This window comes from Typopeltis vanoorti, chromosome 16 (genome assembly GCF_054136105.1).
Source record: "Typopeltis vanoorti isolate ZY-2024b chromosome 16, IOZ_Tvanoo_1.0, whole genome shotgun sequence".
Lineage (NCBI taxonomy): Eukaryota > Metazoa > Arthropoda > Arachnida > Uropygi > Thelyphonidae > Typopeltis > Typopeltis vanoorti.
In genome coordinates, this window is record NC_143564.1 from 100969227 (window position 1) to 100984228 (window position 15002).

At 35.6% G+C, this 15002-nt stretch overlaps 1 protein-coding gene across 3 annotated transcripts in view; it reads left to right on the forward strand.

Annotated features, from left to right (window-relative positions):
- The window catches only part of Rbcn-3A (rabconnectin-3 alpha), a 984230-nt gene that overhangs the window by 911525 nt on the left and 57703 nt on the right, over positions 1-15002 (forward strand). For all 3 annotated transcript variants that reach the window (XM_090406519.1, XM_090406521.1, XM_090406520.1), the window contains one exon: positions 4750-4827. In XM_090406519.1, the coding sequence (XP_090262645.1) occupies positions 4750-4827 (78 nt within the window). The remainder of the gene's footprint in view (positions 1-4749; positions 4828-15002) is intronic.

Consider the following 15002-nt stretch of genomic DNA (forward strand, 5'->3'; position numbering starts at 1 on the left):
CAACTCTCTGAAGATCAGTCACTCCACACACGCCATCTATCCATCTCATTGATGGTCTACCCCCCTGCCTCTTTTTCCAGGAACTTTACCTTCTATTACTTTTCTGAGAAGTCCTCCTTCCATCCTTTCTATGTGTCCAAAATATTTTAACTTTCTCCTGTCAATATCCTTAAGGAGCCTTAAAGTTCTACTAATCTTTTCTAACACCCATTCATTTGTATGCCTTTCAGTATAATATCCTCAACAGCCTTCTGTAACACCACATCTCAAAAGCAGATATCTGTTTCTTATCTGACTTCTTTAGGTTCCAAGTCTTGCATCCATAAGTCGCTGTTGGAAAAACAACTGCATCTAAAATCCTCAACTTTGTTCCCATGGAGATAGATCCATCCTTCCAGATTTTAGACAGGTCTCTGACTGTTGTTTTAGCCATTCCTAGCCTTTTTCTGATATCTTCTGAACAGCAATTCGTCACATTAATAATGGATCCCAGTTACTCAAACTTGCTGACTTCCTCAATTCTTTCTCCATTAAGATACACTTGTTTCTCAAGAGCTTCTCTGTTTGTTTTTCCTTTGAGAACCATGATCTTTGTCTTGCTAGAATTGAGTTAAAGTCCTCCGTTATTACTGATCTTGTTAACTTTGTCAAGAATTAGTCCTAGTTCTTACAAAGGAGTACTGTATCATCAGCGTACCTCAGATTACTGATCAATCTACCTTCTATCCTGATTCCTGTCCTGAGCTCATCCAATGCTTCATGCATGATGTCCTCTGCATATATACTAAACAAGTGAGGAGAAAGTAAACATCCTTGTCTAACTCCTTTTCCAACTTGAAACCAGTCAGTCAATCCAACACCTGTTCTTACTGTGGCTTCTTGCTCCTTATACAAGTTGGCTATCCACCTGATAGTGTGTTGAGGAAAACCCATTCTTTTCATTACTTCCCACAGTTTTACATGCTCAACACAGTCAAAAGCTTTAGAGTAGTCTAAGAAACACATTACCAGAGGGAGTCTGAATTCTTTATATTTTTCTATGATCTTTCTAAGGCAAAGGATCTGATCTCTGGTGCCCCTACCTTTCCTAAAATCTGCTTGTTCCTCGGGCATCTCTGCCTCAACTTTGGCCTCAGTCCTATTTAGCATGATCTTTAATAAAATTTTGCTTGCATGAGATATCAAATTAATAGTTCTTTAATTCTTGCATGCCTTCATATCACCTTTCTTGTGTAGTGGTATGAAAACTGACTTCTTCCAGTCTCTAGGCTATGATCCCGTCTCCCATATCCTTGTAATCAATCTATGAAACACTCTTATCCCTCCATCCCCTGTGGCCTTGATTAACTCTGCTGGGATTTCCTCTATACCTGGGGCCTTATTGCTGTTGAGCTGCTTAACTGCTCTTTCAACTTCATGCCTAAATTGAGGAGGAGGTTTCAAATCAAAATTTTCTTGGTGGGAGGACTCCACATTTTCTTTATCCACTCTGCTGTACAGTTCCTCACCGTATTCTTTCCATCTGTTTTTGATTTCCAACTCTTCTGTTAATAATGATCCATTCCTGTCTTTGATACCTCTGGCATTTATAATTTTTTAAGTGATTCCCACACACAAAGGATTGTAAACCTATAGTACTTTATATAGTATTTATTTAAAATGTATAGTATTTAAAAATCTACAGTCAATACCATGTATTGACTGTAGATTTTTTTTTTAAGTTTCATAAATTTGTTACATTTCTAGATAATCCAGAAATCATGCTCTAGAGACCAAAGACCAAACATGGAACTTGTACAAGCCATGTCAAGCCTCCAATAACTGTAGCAGTGTTCTCACACTGGACAGTGAAATTTATCTCCCACCTATTGACAATCACAACATCCATGGGCTCAGATTAACAGCCTGTTGGTTGGAGGGCAGATATGCTAACTACTTGGCTATGAACATGGTGCCTCATTTATGAATCTATAACAAGTCCTATCTGTGCCACCTCTCAGATGTAACTGAATTCTCCACACTTGGTATTGATCCATCTCCCCTTTACATTATTTCCATTTTCCTCAAACCTGAACTGATTCTATGTATTCCGGGCCATTGATTTCTTACATTGGCAACCCTCATATGCACAACCACACCTGCATGCATCTTGCTACTTTGACTTCAGCACACCTTATGGTGTCCAACCAACTACTCACTTCCTTATCCATCTTCTATATCCTTTCTCTTGTTCTCATTTCTTACTCCTGCTAGTCTTGCACTATTCTCCCTTACTGCCACTCCTTGAATCTCATCTATCTCATTCTACTACTCATTTGCATCCTGCATGCTTCTTTAGATCTCTTGTGTTCACCTTAAACTCTCTTATAACTCTGACCAACAGCCTCCCAAGATGATACTCAGTTGATTCAAATGTAATCTGTTACCCTATACAGTTTTATCCATTCTTCAAATTCATCCACATTCACAAACTGCCCCCTTTCCTTTCACAGCATTGCCAAAATGCCATTCATCACCTCCATTTACCTTCTGATATTTTATATAGAATATCTTCTGATATTCATCCTTAAATTCTTCTATACAACAAAATCATTCATTGCTGTGGTCACCACTGACTCTCCTCATTCACTCTGCATATCCTAAGGGGGGAAAAAAACTTCAATTGCCCAGCTTATTCGCTCCTAGAAAATAAACGTGTATCCCCTCATCCATTATATGATATACAGATAATGGAATTCTCATACAATGCCACTCTTGAAGCACATTCATTACTTTTATTCCAACTATCATTTGCTCAATTCTTTCACTTCCTTTCATTTATATCTACCAATTATTTAATTTTCTGCCACATATGTTTTATTTAATTTCTTATTTGGATTTGCTTTCAGGGTAATTCACTTGTTTACATTCACATGTACTCCCTTGCTTTCTAGTACTATTACATTGTAAGTTTCTTATCTCAATAACATACATTCTACTTCAAGGAATGAGTGCAGTTCAAAATGTTCATGCAGAAGTGTATATATATATACTCTTTGTGTATATGAAGATTTACAGTAAATATTTATGAACAGCATGAAAGCATAACATCACTGATAGGTTTGACTGAGTTGTTTTAGGCACATCCTAAGACTGTATCCTGTTTCTCAATTGAAGAACTTAGTAGGCCTCTTCCAGGAATGTCCATATGAACTAGCTTTAGATTGAGTAACAGCATTTTCAACTCCCAAAATTGTAGGTTTGTTACCAGAGTTTAGGATTGTGTATGCAAAATGTTGCATGAAAAGATTGGATTGTCAAGGGAAGGAATCCTTGGTTCTGTTAGGCAGAGATATTCTTTTTTGATGTACTCCCCCCTCCTTCCCAATTTGCCACTCTTTTCATTGAACATTTTGAAAATATGGCACTAAAACTCTACCTCTCTGAAACACATAATATGGCTACAGTGTGTTGACATGTTCTCCATTTGACTACATGACAGGTTATGTTCAAAACATTTTAGCACACCACAAAAGTCAACATTCAAGGATCCATTTTACTATTCAAAAAAAGAATACAATAACTGTCTACCCTTCCTTAACATTCCACTCACCTGGCTACCAAATGGATCCTTATTCTTTTCATTCTACAGAAAACCCCACACTGAAACCCATCCATCATCTATGAAACCATCACCTCTACTTCCAGCAGTTTGATGTTATCAAAGTTTTAGCAAATATAGCTCTGACCACACTAACCTCTCTCTCTCTACCAAAATCAGTCACATTTGGGACACATTCTTAGCCATTGGCTTTCCCCTTCGTGAAATCAGTGGAGCTCTCCTCTCCACCCATCTTTGAACAAATCCAATTCTTCCCCTCAAAAAAAAAAAAAAAAAAAAAAAAAAACTAGAAGACCAAGATCCATTGCCCTTTCCTACATTCAGGACATCTCATAAAAAATTGCATGCATTCTTAAAAGAGACAACATAAAGACTTCCTTCAGGCCATTCCAAAAATTAGATGTCCTTTTCCACTCAACAAAAGATTCTCTCTATCATCTAGATTCTAGATCATCCTACTGTCTACAGTATCTCTTGCCCCTTCAAATTTACATACTTAGGAATTTGTCGAGAAGAACACAGAAACTATGTCCATCATCTGCACTACAGCCATTCCAGAGTGACAGACCATGCCATGAATACAGATCGCCAGATCCAGTGGGGAAGGGGGGGGGAGAGTAAATCACAGATACTATTTCTGGAATCTGCCACACCTAAACAAATTCAGTTGCTTTACTTTACCAAAAATTTGGCACATCATTACCTTTGAGACCTTCAGCAAGACTTCTTCATGGATCCATAGAGGGTGCCATTTAAGACTATGATCTTGCCTTTTATACTAAGTCTGTGTTGTTTTCCTGTTTGTATGCCTGCATGCACATGCTTAGTTGTATTTCTCCGTACCCACAAAGATACCATTAATGACCAATATTCGTTTAATAATTTATTACCAAAATAAATTTTGTAATTATTATCTCTAGATGTATGCTTTTCTCTGCTAAACATCAACATGACTAAAATTCTTAAGGTTTTTGGTGAAAACTTACAACGTGGAAATATATAAGCAGTGATGATCATGAATTGGAAAATTTTAGCAAATGAAGAACATCTCTAAAATATTTTGATAAAGCTAGCAATAAAATTAAAATTCATATCAATTTGTATTAGAACTAATCATCAGAATTAACTGGATTTGATCTCTCTTGCAGTTTGGAGTTAGTGATGGTGATGGCAATCTTAGCCTGTGGCAAGTTGGATTGAGTTCTTCTGCTAGCCAACCATTTTTTGTAAGTTTAGTGTTTAAATAATTTTACTTTCATTGTGTGTGTGTGCGTGCATGACATGATTCATTCATTTATTTCATATTAGGCATTTTTAAATTAAAAAGGAAAAAAACATGCAATTCAACAGACTTCACATTTCTTTTTGTAAGGATAATAATAACAATAACTTTTTGTAATAATAACAGTGAACAGGTTTTTAATAATATCAATTATTAGAAACCTATGTTCAGAAGAATAATTGATAATAATGTTATTATTGCAAATATTTCAGCCTGATAAACAAGCCACAAGCTCATTCACAAGGTGAAGTTAGAACAAAGGAATGTTATTCCTTTGTACATATCTTGAAGAAAGCCCTGATTGATTCACTAGAGAGGCATGTGGTGAAGTTGTCTGCAAGGATAGAAAAATCAGAACTCCCTGGTGGACACAGGAAGTTAAAGAGGCAGTGAAGGAAAAGAAGAAAGCATATCAAACGTTCCTGGCAAATAAGTCAACTTGTGCTCTTAGAGAATACAGAGACAAATGCAAGAATGCTAAACAGTGTTTAAAACTAGCTAAACAAAAGTCATGGGAGGACTTTGGCAAGAATATAGAAAAAGAATATAGAAAACAACCTCCAGAATATTTTGCCACCAAGAAGGTGGCAAAATATTCTGGAGGTTGTTGAAGAAGCTTAGGAATGGAGGAAAGAGTGCTGTAAAAGGAATTAGAGATGATAAAGGTGACATGAAAATGGGAGAAAAAGATATGCTTGAAGTATGGAGTAATTACTTTGAAAAACTACTAAATGAAACAAGCAGTGATGACAGCACAGTGATAAAAAACACTGACCAGGCATGCAGTCAGGAACACATATCCATACTTGAAGTAGAAAAAGTCATCAAAGGCTCGAAATGTGGAAAGGCAGCAGGAGTAGATGATATTCGACCAGAAATGCTGAAGTATGGTGGTATAAAAGTCTTACAGTGGCTGCACTGCATAGTTCAGAAAGCCTGGACAGAGGGACGAATTCCCGATGATTGGAGTAAAGCTCTCATAGTACCCATATATAAAAAAGGAAATGAAACTGAATGTAAGAATTACAGAGGTATTTCCTTACTGAGTATTCCTGGCAAGATTTATGCAAGTATACTTGAGACACGGTTGAGAAGACTTGTGGAAGAAAAGTTTTCTGAAGAACAAGCTGGATTCAGGCTAAATAGAGGCTGTCAGGATCAGATCTTCACTTTATGACAAATAGTCGAGAAAGCATGGGAATATAACAAAGATCTTTATTTAAGTTTTGTTGATTTGGAAAAGGCATATGACAAGGTGCCAAGAGAGAAGCTGTTCAATACGCTACTTTTATATGGTGTCAATGAAGCATTATATCAAGCAATACTTAGTCTTTATTTGAGTTGTAAGTGAGCAGTTAGAATTGAAGGAAGTACAGTAAGATGGTTTATTGTTAAATATGGTGTGAGACAAGGATGTACATTATCCCCTCTGTTATTCATTATCTATATGGATCACATTATGTTGGAAAGTGGTATTAAACATGATATCAAAATTGGAGATGTTAATGTCAGCTCTTTGCTTTATGCGGATGATGCTATACTTCTAAATAAATCTGCTACAAGTCTGCAAGATTCTCTCACTAAATTGAATAACTGTTGTAATAGATATGGTATGAAGGTCAGCAGTAAAAAGACAAATACAATGAAAATAGGCAGACTCATTGAAAATGTCAACTGTGTTGTGAATGGAGAACCTGTGGAACAAGTAAAACATTTCAGTGCACACAATTTTTAGTGAAGATGGTAAATTAAATATAGAAATAGACAACAGAATCAGCAAAGCTGGTATAGTAGGAAGTCAATTGAATAAATTCATATGGAATAAGAGAAAAATTAGTCAGAACACTAAATTAGCTGTATACAAGACAGTGTTCAAACCAGTTTTAACTTATGGATCTGAGAGCTGGGTCAGAAGGAAAACACTTGACCAAAGACTAGAGACCGTATGAGAGTCCTGAGAAAGATTAGAGGCGTGAACAGATGGCATCAATAGTAATATCATATTAAAAACGAGGATATTAGGAAAGAACTTTACATTGTCATCATCCAGGAATGCGTTAGCAGAGCTAATCTTAGGTGGTATGGTCACTTAAACAGAATGGGCGAGAAAAGATTAGCAAAACAAGTGTTCTCTGCCAGTTGACAGCAAAACGACCCAGAGGAAGACCAAGATATAGGTGGATTGACATAGTACAAAGTGCCTTAGACAATAGAAATATAAGATCTGATAATGTTGGAGTCTTGACAAGTAACAGACTGATTTGGAGGAAAATTGTAGATAGGAAATTGTAATGATGTAATTTTTTTCATGTAGTACTATCATATCCTGTACACTCCTTGAGGGTACATGTCAGGAATTTGAGGATGATGATGAATCTTCCCCACTACAAAACTTTCATTAAAAAGAACAGGTCAAGGGCATAGGTAACTGTTTTGCACATTCCTTAAAAATATGTAGTGATATATATCATGTAGTGAATATATCATCCATTCCTGCTGCCTTATATCTAATGCAAGCAGCCTTGCTTACTGGAGGCCTGAAGTAGCTTGAAAAGTTCCATGTTTGGTAAGTGTGACAAAAAAATAAATAAAAATACAAAAATATATAAAAATAAAAGAAAAAAAAAATCTTTAACCCACCTACGGTATGAAATGTACTATAGATTTATAACTAAGCCTCTTGTGGGTGAGAGCCACATAAAAAAAAAAACAAATATAGTGGTATCTCGCTAATCCGAACCTCTTTATTCCGAACCCTCCAGTAATCCAAACTGCGGATTGAAAGAAAAAATTTTTTATTTATGACGTATTATTATTTTGTGTACTATTTTTTTTTAATAATTATTATTTTAACTATGATTATTTATTTTATTATTATTACAGTACAGTATAACTACGGTGATACACAAAAAGAGGAAATTCAAAATGTGCATAATTTGGTTAAAAATATAAATCCAGATATTGAAATTTCTCAAACAGATATTATGGAATGGATTAAAGGTAGAACCAAAAGTGAAATCAAAATGAAATCAGATGATGAAATTATAAATATCACACTACAGAATGAATAGATGACAATAAAGAACTTGAAGAAAAAAAAGTAAAACGTGAAGGGCAGCTGACAGTTTTAATGTGTGTATAGAATGGGCTAAGCCGAATGATACGCCATTCCACAAAATTTTATTGCTAATGCAGCTCCGAGAAAAAGTATTTGAAAAAGTTTAGCTTCCAAGAAGCCAAAGAAAATCGGTGACTTTTTTTACAAAGAAATCAAAAAACTTTTTTTGTGTTATTTTGTGTGAAACTTTTTTTTGTGTTATTTTGTGTGAAACTTTTTTTTGTGTTATTTTGTGTGAAACTTTTTTTTGTGTTGTGTACCAGAAAGTGATATTTTTACGCAAATTAATTTATGTACTGAACTATGCAATTTTATTAAATCAGAATCCTCAACAATACAGATACATACAAACTAAATGTTTTACTAAAATAAACTTGTGTGCTGTATTAATTTTTATTTTTTACATTACAGTACAGTAGCTTTTTTCTATCAGTTACTTCATTTATTTACAGAATTAAATTGATGTACCATTAGAATCTGATTATTTTTGTCTTAAACGCTAGTTATTGTTGTCTTTTGGGGGAAAATTCATTAATCCGAACGAGCACGGTTTTTATTAGTTCGAATTAGCGAGATACCACTGTAATAATAATAGTAAAAACTTGATATGCCTCTGATGCTTTCACCACTAATTCCTGTAATATTTGCCTCCCTTCTACATATTGCACAGTATCATATACAAGAGCACGATATACATTGATAAAGTGCTAATTAAATAACTCCACTATATCCTTGCTACCATAACTGTTCACCAGTCTTACCCTCAAATAATTATTCATCCTCCTGCTTGCCACATAAGAGAAGAATTCCCTTGGATTATTTTTGGCCTGAATAGCTAGTCTCCTGTCACAATATAGTTTTCTTTTTGAGTATGTATATTTTTCTTCCTGACCCAGAAGAAGCCACTAGCATATGTGGCAAAACTAGTCAGTTTAACTATCTATATTATCACAGCCTATTAAATGCAGTGTTAGTTATCATTTATCACTTTTAACCTTGCCTGTCACCTTTCTGGCCTGCAGTTTATATTCTTCATGCATCTTCTCACTACAAACTATCTTGTATCTCCTCAACATCTTCTTTTCCATACACTGTCAGCATCTTTTCTGCACTGCTCATCAATGCAATGTATTGACACTAGTGGACCATGGAACTTCTCATAATCATCTACTTTATAGTTCCAATACTTATTGACAACAACCTTTATCTGATTGACTACCTTCCAAACCAGTACCTCATGAACTCTCACCAACAGGTGGCAGTGTTGATACCTCCTTCGCAATCACATCCTGTGAGGATATTACTAAATTCAACACCAGAAACCTTGTAGTGCTTCCATCATATGCTGCTTAAGATACTCATTCCCTCAGAAACTCAAGAAATTCACTCTCCTTGTTTCTATACACTATCTCTTCCTTCTAGTCCACATTCCTGAAATTAAAATCTCCCATTAGGAGCATCTTCCTTGTGCATTCCCAACTAATTTGTCTAAATATTTTATAATCAGTGCTCTCTATATTCCCAGGCTTATAACAATATCCAATTAGATATACTACTATGTTGATCTCAACTACAAATGCACTATTTTCACACATGTACTATTTTCTACTTCTGCTTTAAAGGACAAAATTCCTCTGTTATCATTAACAGCACTCACCCTTCTCCATTCACCTCATTATCCTTTTGGAAAACTGTATATCCCTCCATGTCTAGTAGTGAGAGTATATCATTCTCAGACAAACAGTTTCTCTTACATCAGTTATTTTTGGGCATAGTATGCTACAGTCAGTGCTACAAATTCAGCCCCTTTATTTCTGATATTTTTTACATTAGTACACAAACATAACAGTTTCCCGCTCTTTGAGGTCATCCCACTAACACCACCCTCTGTACACTGCTGTAGCACACCTTTCTCTTCAATCTGATCATCCCTGATTCTAACTTTTAGTTTTCATTCATATGCCTCTCATCTCCAAGATTTTGTCCTGCCATAATCACTTCTTTGCATTTATATCCATTGTCTTTCTGTCCTTCCACAACTTGCTTCTTAATCTCTCTGATCCTAAGCCATGCTGATTTCATCTGGACAATGTGTACTCTTAGTAAACAACAGTTGCTACAGATGTCCAATGCCAGATCCATTCAAATGCAGCTTTAATCAATTCCATCAGCTTTAATCAATTCCAACTTCCCTTCAAATTCACTCTATAGATTCACAAATTGCACACTCTTTGCCTGACATAATTCAGCCATCTTGTCATTTAGTATCATTGCTCCTTCTCAATTCACAGTTATCATCTCTGGGCAACACACTAAACATTTTCTTAGCCCTGTCCACTGTCTTGTCTCACCACTAATTTTGATGTCCATTCCTTCCTTCCATGCAAATCACTGGATATTCCATTCAGTGTACCACCTGAAAAATTTAGGTCTTATGTACCCTGTTATTCACTACACCTCTAATGATTGAATCTCCATATAAAGCCATCCTTTGAAACTTTCTTCTTCTTCCCATTAACCTCTTCATTCACATTAATCAATCACTTCTTCAGAAGTTCAGTTTCCTCCTCTTCCATACATTTAATCTCACTCTTTATTTTCATCAACTCTTGTGTAAACTGTTCTGCTTCAGTTCCATTATTATCCTCACTAGCACTTCCATCCATTTCCTGATTATTTCTGGTTACACTGTTCTCATTTTTGGAACCATCTAATCTATCACTGCACTTCACACACACACACACACTTTAATGCTCTCTTTCTTTTCATTTAACTTAACTGTTAATAAATCTCTCACATTTTTTGGCACATACATGTAACAAGTTTTGCAGTGTATCTGCCATAAAAAAAAATCCAGGGGAAAAACTTGATCTCCAAGTTGAAACCTTCGGCACTGCTGGTATGCATTTCCTTACTGCTGCCATATTTGTAACATTAACTAGCATGGTGAACCAAACAACAACAACCACAGTCAATAAAATTAAAATCACAGTAGCACGGTACGAACTTATATTCAATGTGGCTATTATGAAAAACTCATGTACAATTAAAAAAACACTTTTCTGAACACAGTTCAAATGCACTGCTGCTTCTCATAATCACTAGTGATCTCAGGAATGTAACATTATCAAGTAATTAACAAATTTTTAATTTAGTCTGAAAAATTTACTGAGTGACAAAACTGGCAATGTGTATACATTCTTTAAGAATAACAAATTTTGCAAGACTTTTTGATTGCAAAAGCAAATTGTGCATTATTGTTTTCCTTATATCGATTAGGAAACTAATAATTCATCAAAGTAATACAAAAATGGCTACTATAACATTAATACTTGCTGATTCTGTAGCATTTTTTTTTCTCTACTATAGCTGATATTCTTGGATCATAATATACACGTTTCACCAAGTAGATAAATAAAATTTGTCTCTTTAAAGATGCTACTGGAATAATCTTCAATTTTTAATTTTAGTACTGCAAAAGGTAATTGAAGTTCTATGAAATTGAAAATTAAAATTGTAACCAGTTGCAGAAAAACAAAATGAAACTTACTTTTAATATTTACAACAAATTACTCATCTACTAACACAAATTCTGGATAACCCTCTTCACTCTATCAATACTCTGGATCTCTTTTTAACCTATGCTCCCTCTAGATACACCACAGAGGACACCCCCTTTCCTCTCAGCAACTCAGATCACAATCTTGTACAAGTCTCCTCTCTCATACAGAATGCTCTTCCTCAAGATCCACTCTACCTCACATCTTCTAGTAGCACTACAAAGTTGTCAAATGGGATGACCTCCAGAACTTCTAATCCTCCTTTCATGGTCTGACTATTGCTTCAGCTCATCTGACTCTAACACCTGCTCTGAACAAGTCACAGAAATTATCCTCACCAGCATGAAGCCTTCATCCCCCATTCTTCCCCAAATCCCCATTCACTTATCAAGCCCTGGTTCAACAGAACTTGTATCAGATCAGTCAACAAAAAAATTCAGCATACTTCAGGTCTTGGTATCTGGTCTTGGTTTCCATCAAGATCTTGCCTCCTGTTCAAATAGAAGCCATGCCTTCTGGTCCCTTGCTAAGATCATTGGACACAACTTCTGCTTACCTGCACTTCCACCTATCTCTCTCTCTCTCTCTCTCTCTCTCTTTCGCACACATGTGCACGTGCATCCCGATGGCACCACTGTTACTTCACCCTAAGATAAATCTGACTTCATAGTTTCACTCTTTTCTTCAAACACCTGCATTGATGACCAAGGGAAATTGCCTCCTATCATACTGGAATCTGAGTAACTTATGCCTCCTCTAGTTTTTTTTTGACAAAAAAGACATCAGAAAACTTCTATATGACTTTGACATGAAAATGCTTCTGGTTCTGATGGTATGTTTCTGCTTGTTTTCAAACATTGTGCTCCAGAGCTAACACCTGTTGTGCATCGTCTACATTCTACTATACAAAGCTGGTACTTATTCCAGTGCATGAAACAATCTCAGACCGTACCTATTCCAACAAAATGGAGATAGAAAACTACTGTCAAACTACCAACCAATTGTCATCATCTCTGTTCTCTCCAAAATAATGGAGAAATCATCAAATAGCACTTCTCCACTACTTAGAGGCCCACCAATTAATCAGTGATTACTGATATGATTCTGTTAATCAAGATCCACAGCAATCATCATCAAATTTCTGACATGTACCCTCATGGGTGTTCAGGATAATTATGATAGTGCTACATGAAAAAGTTACACCATTACTAACTTCCAATCAACAATTTTTCTTCCAAATTAATCTGTTATCTATCACGATTCCAATATTATCAGACCTTATATTTCTCTCTTTTAAGGTGCTTTTTATTGTTTCAATCCATCTACATCTTGGTCCTCTGAGTCTTTTCCCTGCCAACCTGGCAAAGAACACTTGTTTTGATAATCTTTCCTCTCCCATTCTGTTTAAGTGACCATACCATCTGAGATTAGCTCTACTAATATATTCCTGAAAAATCAAGAGATACCTCATTTACTAAGGTATCTTTTGTCCATTTGTAACATCATTGCTGCAGGATATAACCCTGCTGTAATTGATGAAACTGAAATGAGTAGGAACGAGGGAACAAATGTTGTTTATTAGCAGCTTTGACGACTCTGAAGTCCTTTGTAATTGTAACTTATTTTATGATAATTGATTAGGTTGGGACCTATCTAAGTTTTCATGAAAAAGAAATTGCATTAATCTGTTTTTCAATGCAGAAGATCCATAGCAGAGTGCTTTTTAAGTGTGAGGATGCAAATGCACATAACTGTTTTTTCCTCTAAGTTTTCCCCCCTTTAATGGAACAATCTGCTTTAGTACTAGATGTTGAAAGTTTATTTTTCACTTGGTTAGACTATAATAAATTTAGTTTAATCCTTTATCCAAGTGTGAGCAAACAGTTTGCGCCTGAAAGTATCTTCAGGACTGGGGTAAGGTGGTACAACACAGGGCAACTCGTTGCAAAGGTGGAGCAAGCTAACATCACTCCTATCTCAGTATCTCCCATAATGCAAAACACATCTCCTTGTGGATATGTATAATGTTATGCATTATGGAAAGCACCACTACCCAGACTAGTTTCGACCTTTATTGAAGTCTCTTCAGTGGGATCCAGGCCCAAGTGGAGATACCAGGCAGAAGCATTAGCAAGGTCATCTACACCTATAGGAGTTACCAAATGGTGTGGCACCTTTTTATTAAATTACTCTGGATTTAGAGAAAGATGTTGAAAGTTTATTTTTCACTTGGTTAGACTATAATAAATTTAGTTTAATCCTTTATCCAAGTGTGAGCAAACAAAGTTTGCGCCTGAAGGTATCTTCAGGACTGGGGTAAGGTGGTACAATACCTTACCCCAAGGGAGATACTGAGATAGGAGTGATGTTAGCTTGCTCCAACTTTGCAACGAGTTGCCTGTGTTGTACCACCTTACCCCAGTCCTGAAGATACTTTCAGGCGCAAACTTTGTTTGCTCACACTTGGATAAAGGATTAAACTAAATGTATTATTTTGCTTTAGTACTACTACATTTATATATACATGAAATAAAACTGAAAATTAATATCATTTTAATGTTCTTTTTAATTTCATTTTGAAATATTTCTTCATACCTTGAATATAATGGATTTCACTTACAATGCATATTTGATACTCTCAAAAGATCTAGGATAATCGAGGTTGATTCTAGTGTAAAAATAATCATAATTTAATATGGATATTTTTACAATTGTTTCTCTATGTTAGTATATTATTAGTTTTGGTTTCATAACACGTGTGATCAGTACTTGCGATGTACATATTATTGATATGTAAAAATGAAATGTAAAGCATTTGAAATTGGTGTACTTAATAGATTCTGATAGTTATTATTATTATTATTATTATTTGACACCTCCAGGGAGTCCAAAGACTCATCGAGGGAGGGCACCTGCTCTACAAATTCTGTTTCAACCACTCAACCAACTGATCACAACTACACCAGTGCAATCTACCGCCAACTACCACCACTGATATTTCCACAGACAAGCACAAACATCCATGCTCATGGTGGGATTCGAACCCGCAGCCAAAAGGCTGTGGGTTCGAATCACTAACGACGACAACATGTCAGCCCTTACTACCCAACTTGTCGCTTGCCATTTACATCAAGTGTGCATGCTCACCAAGGAGATTGATGGATAATTGACAGCTGACAGAGTGAATGTTCAGTATCTTGGGTAATGGGGAAAACAAGTGGAGAGAGAAGGAAATTTGAGAAAGGCAACCAGAGAATTTTGTTTTTTGGAAGTTTTTAAGAAAACATGACAGTCAGGAGAATATTAATAGAAGATTCTGAAAAGGAATCTTAGCATTGTGAATCTTTAAACTGGAAGAGTTGAGACTGTAAACAAGTGTTTAGTATATAAAAGAAGATATTTGAGTAGACATTCTAATTCAATGCTCGAAGAAATGCTGAA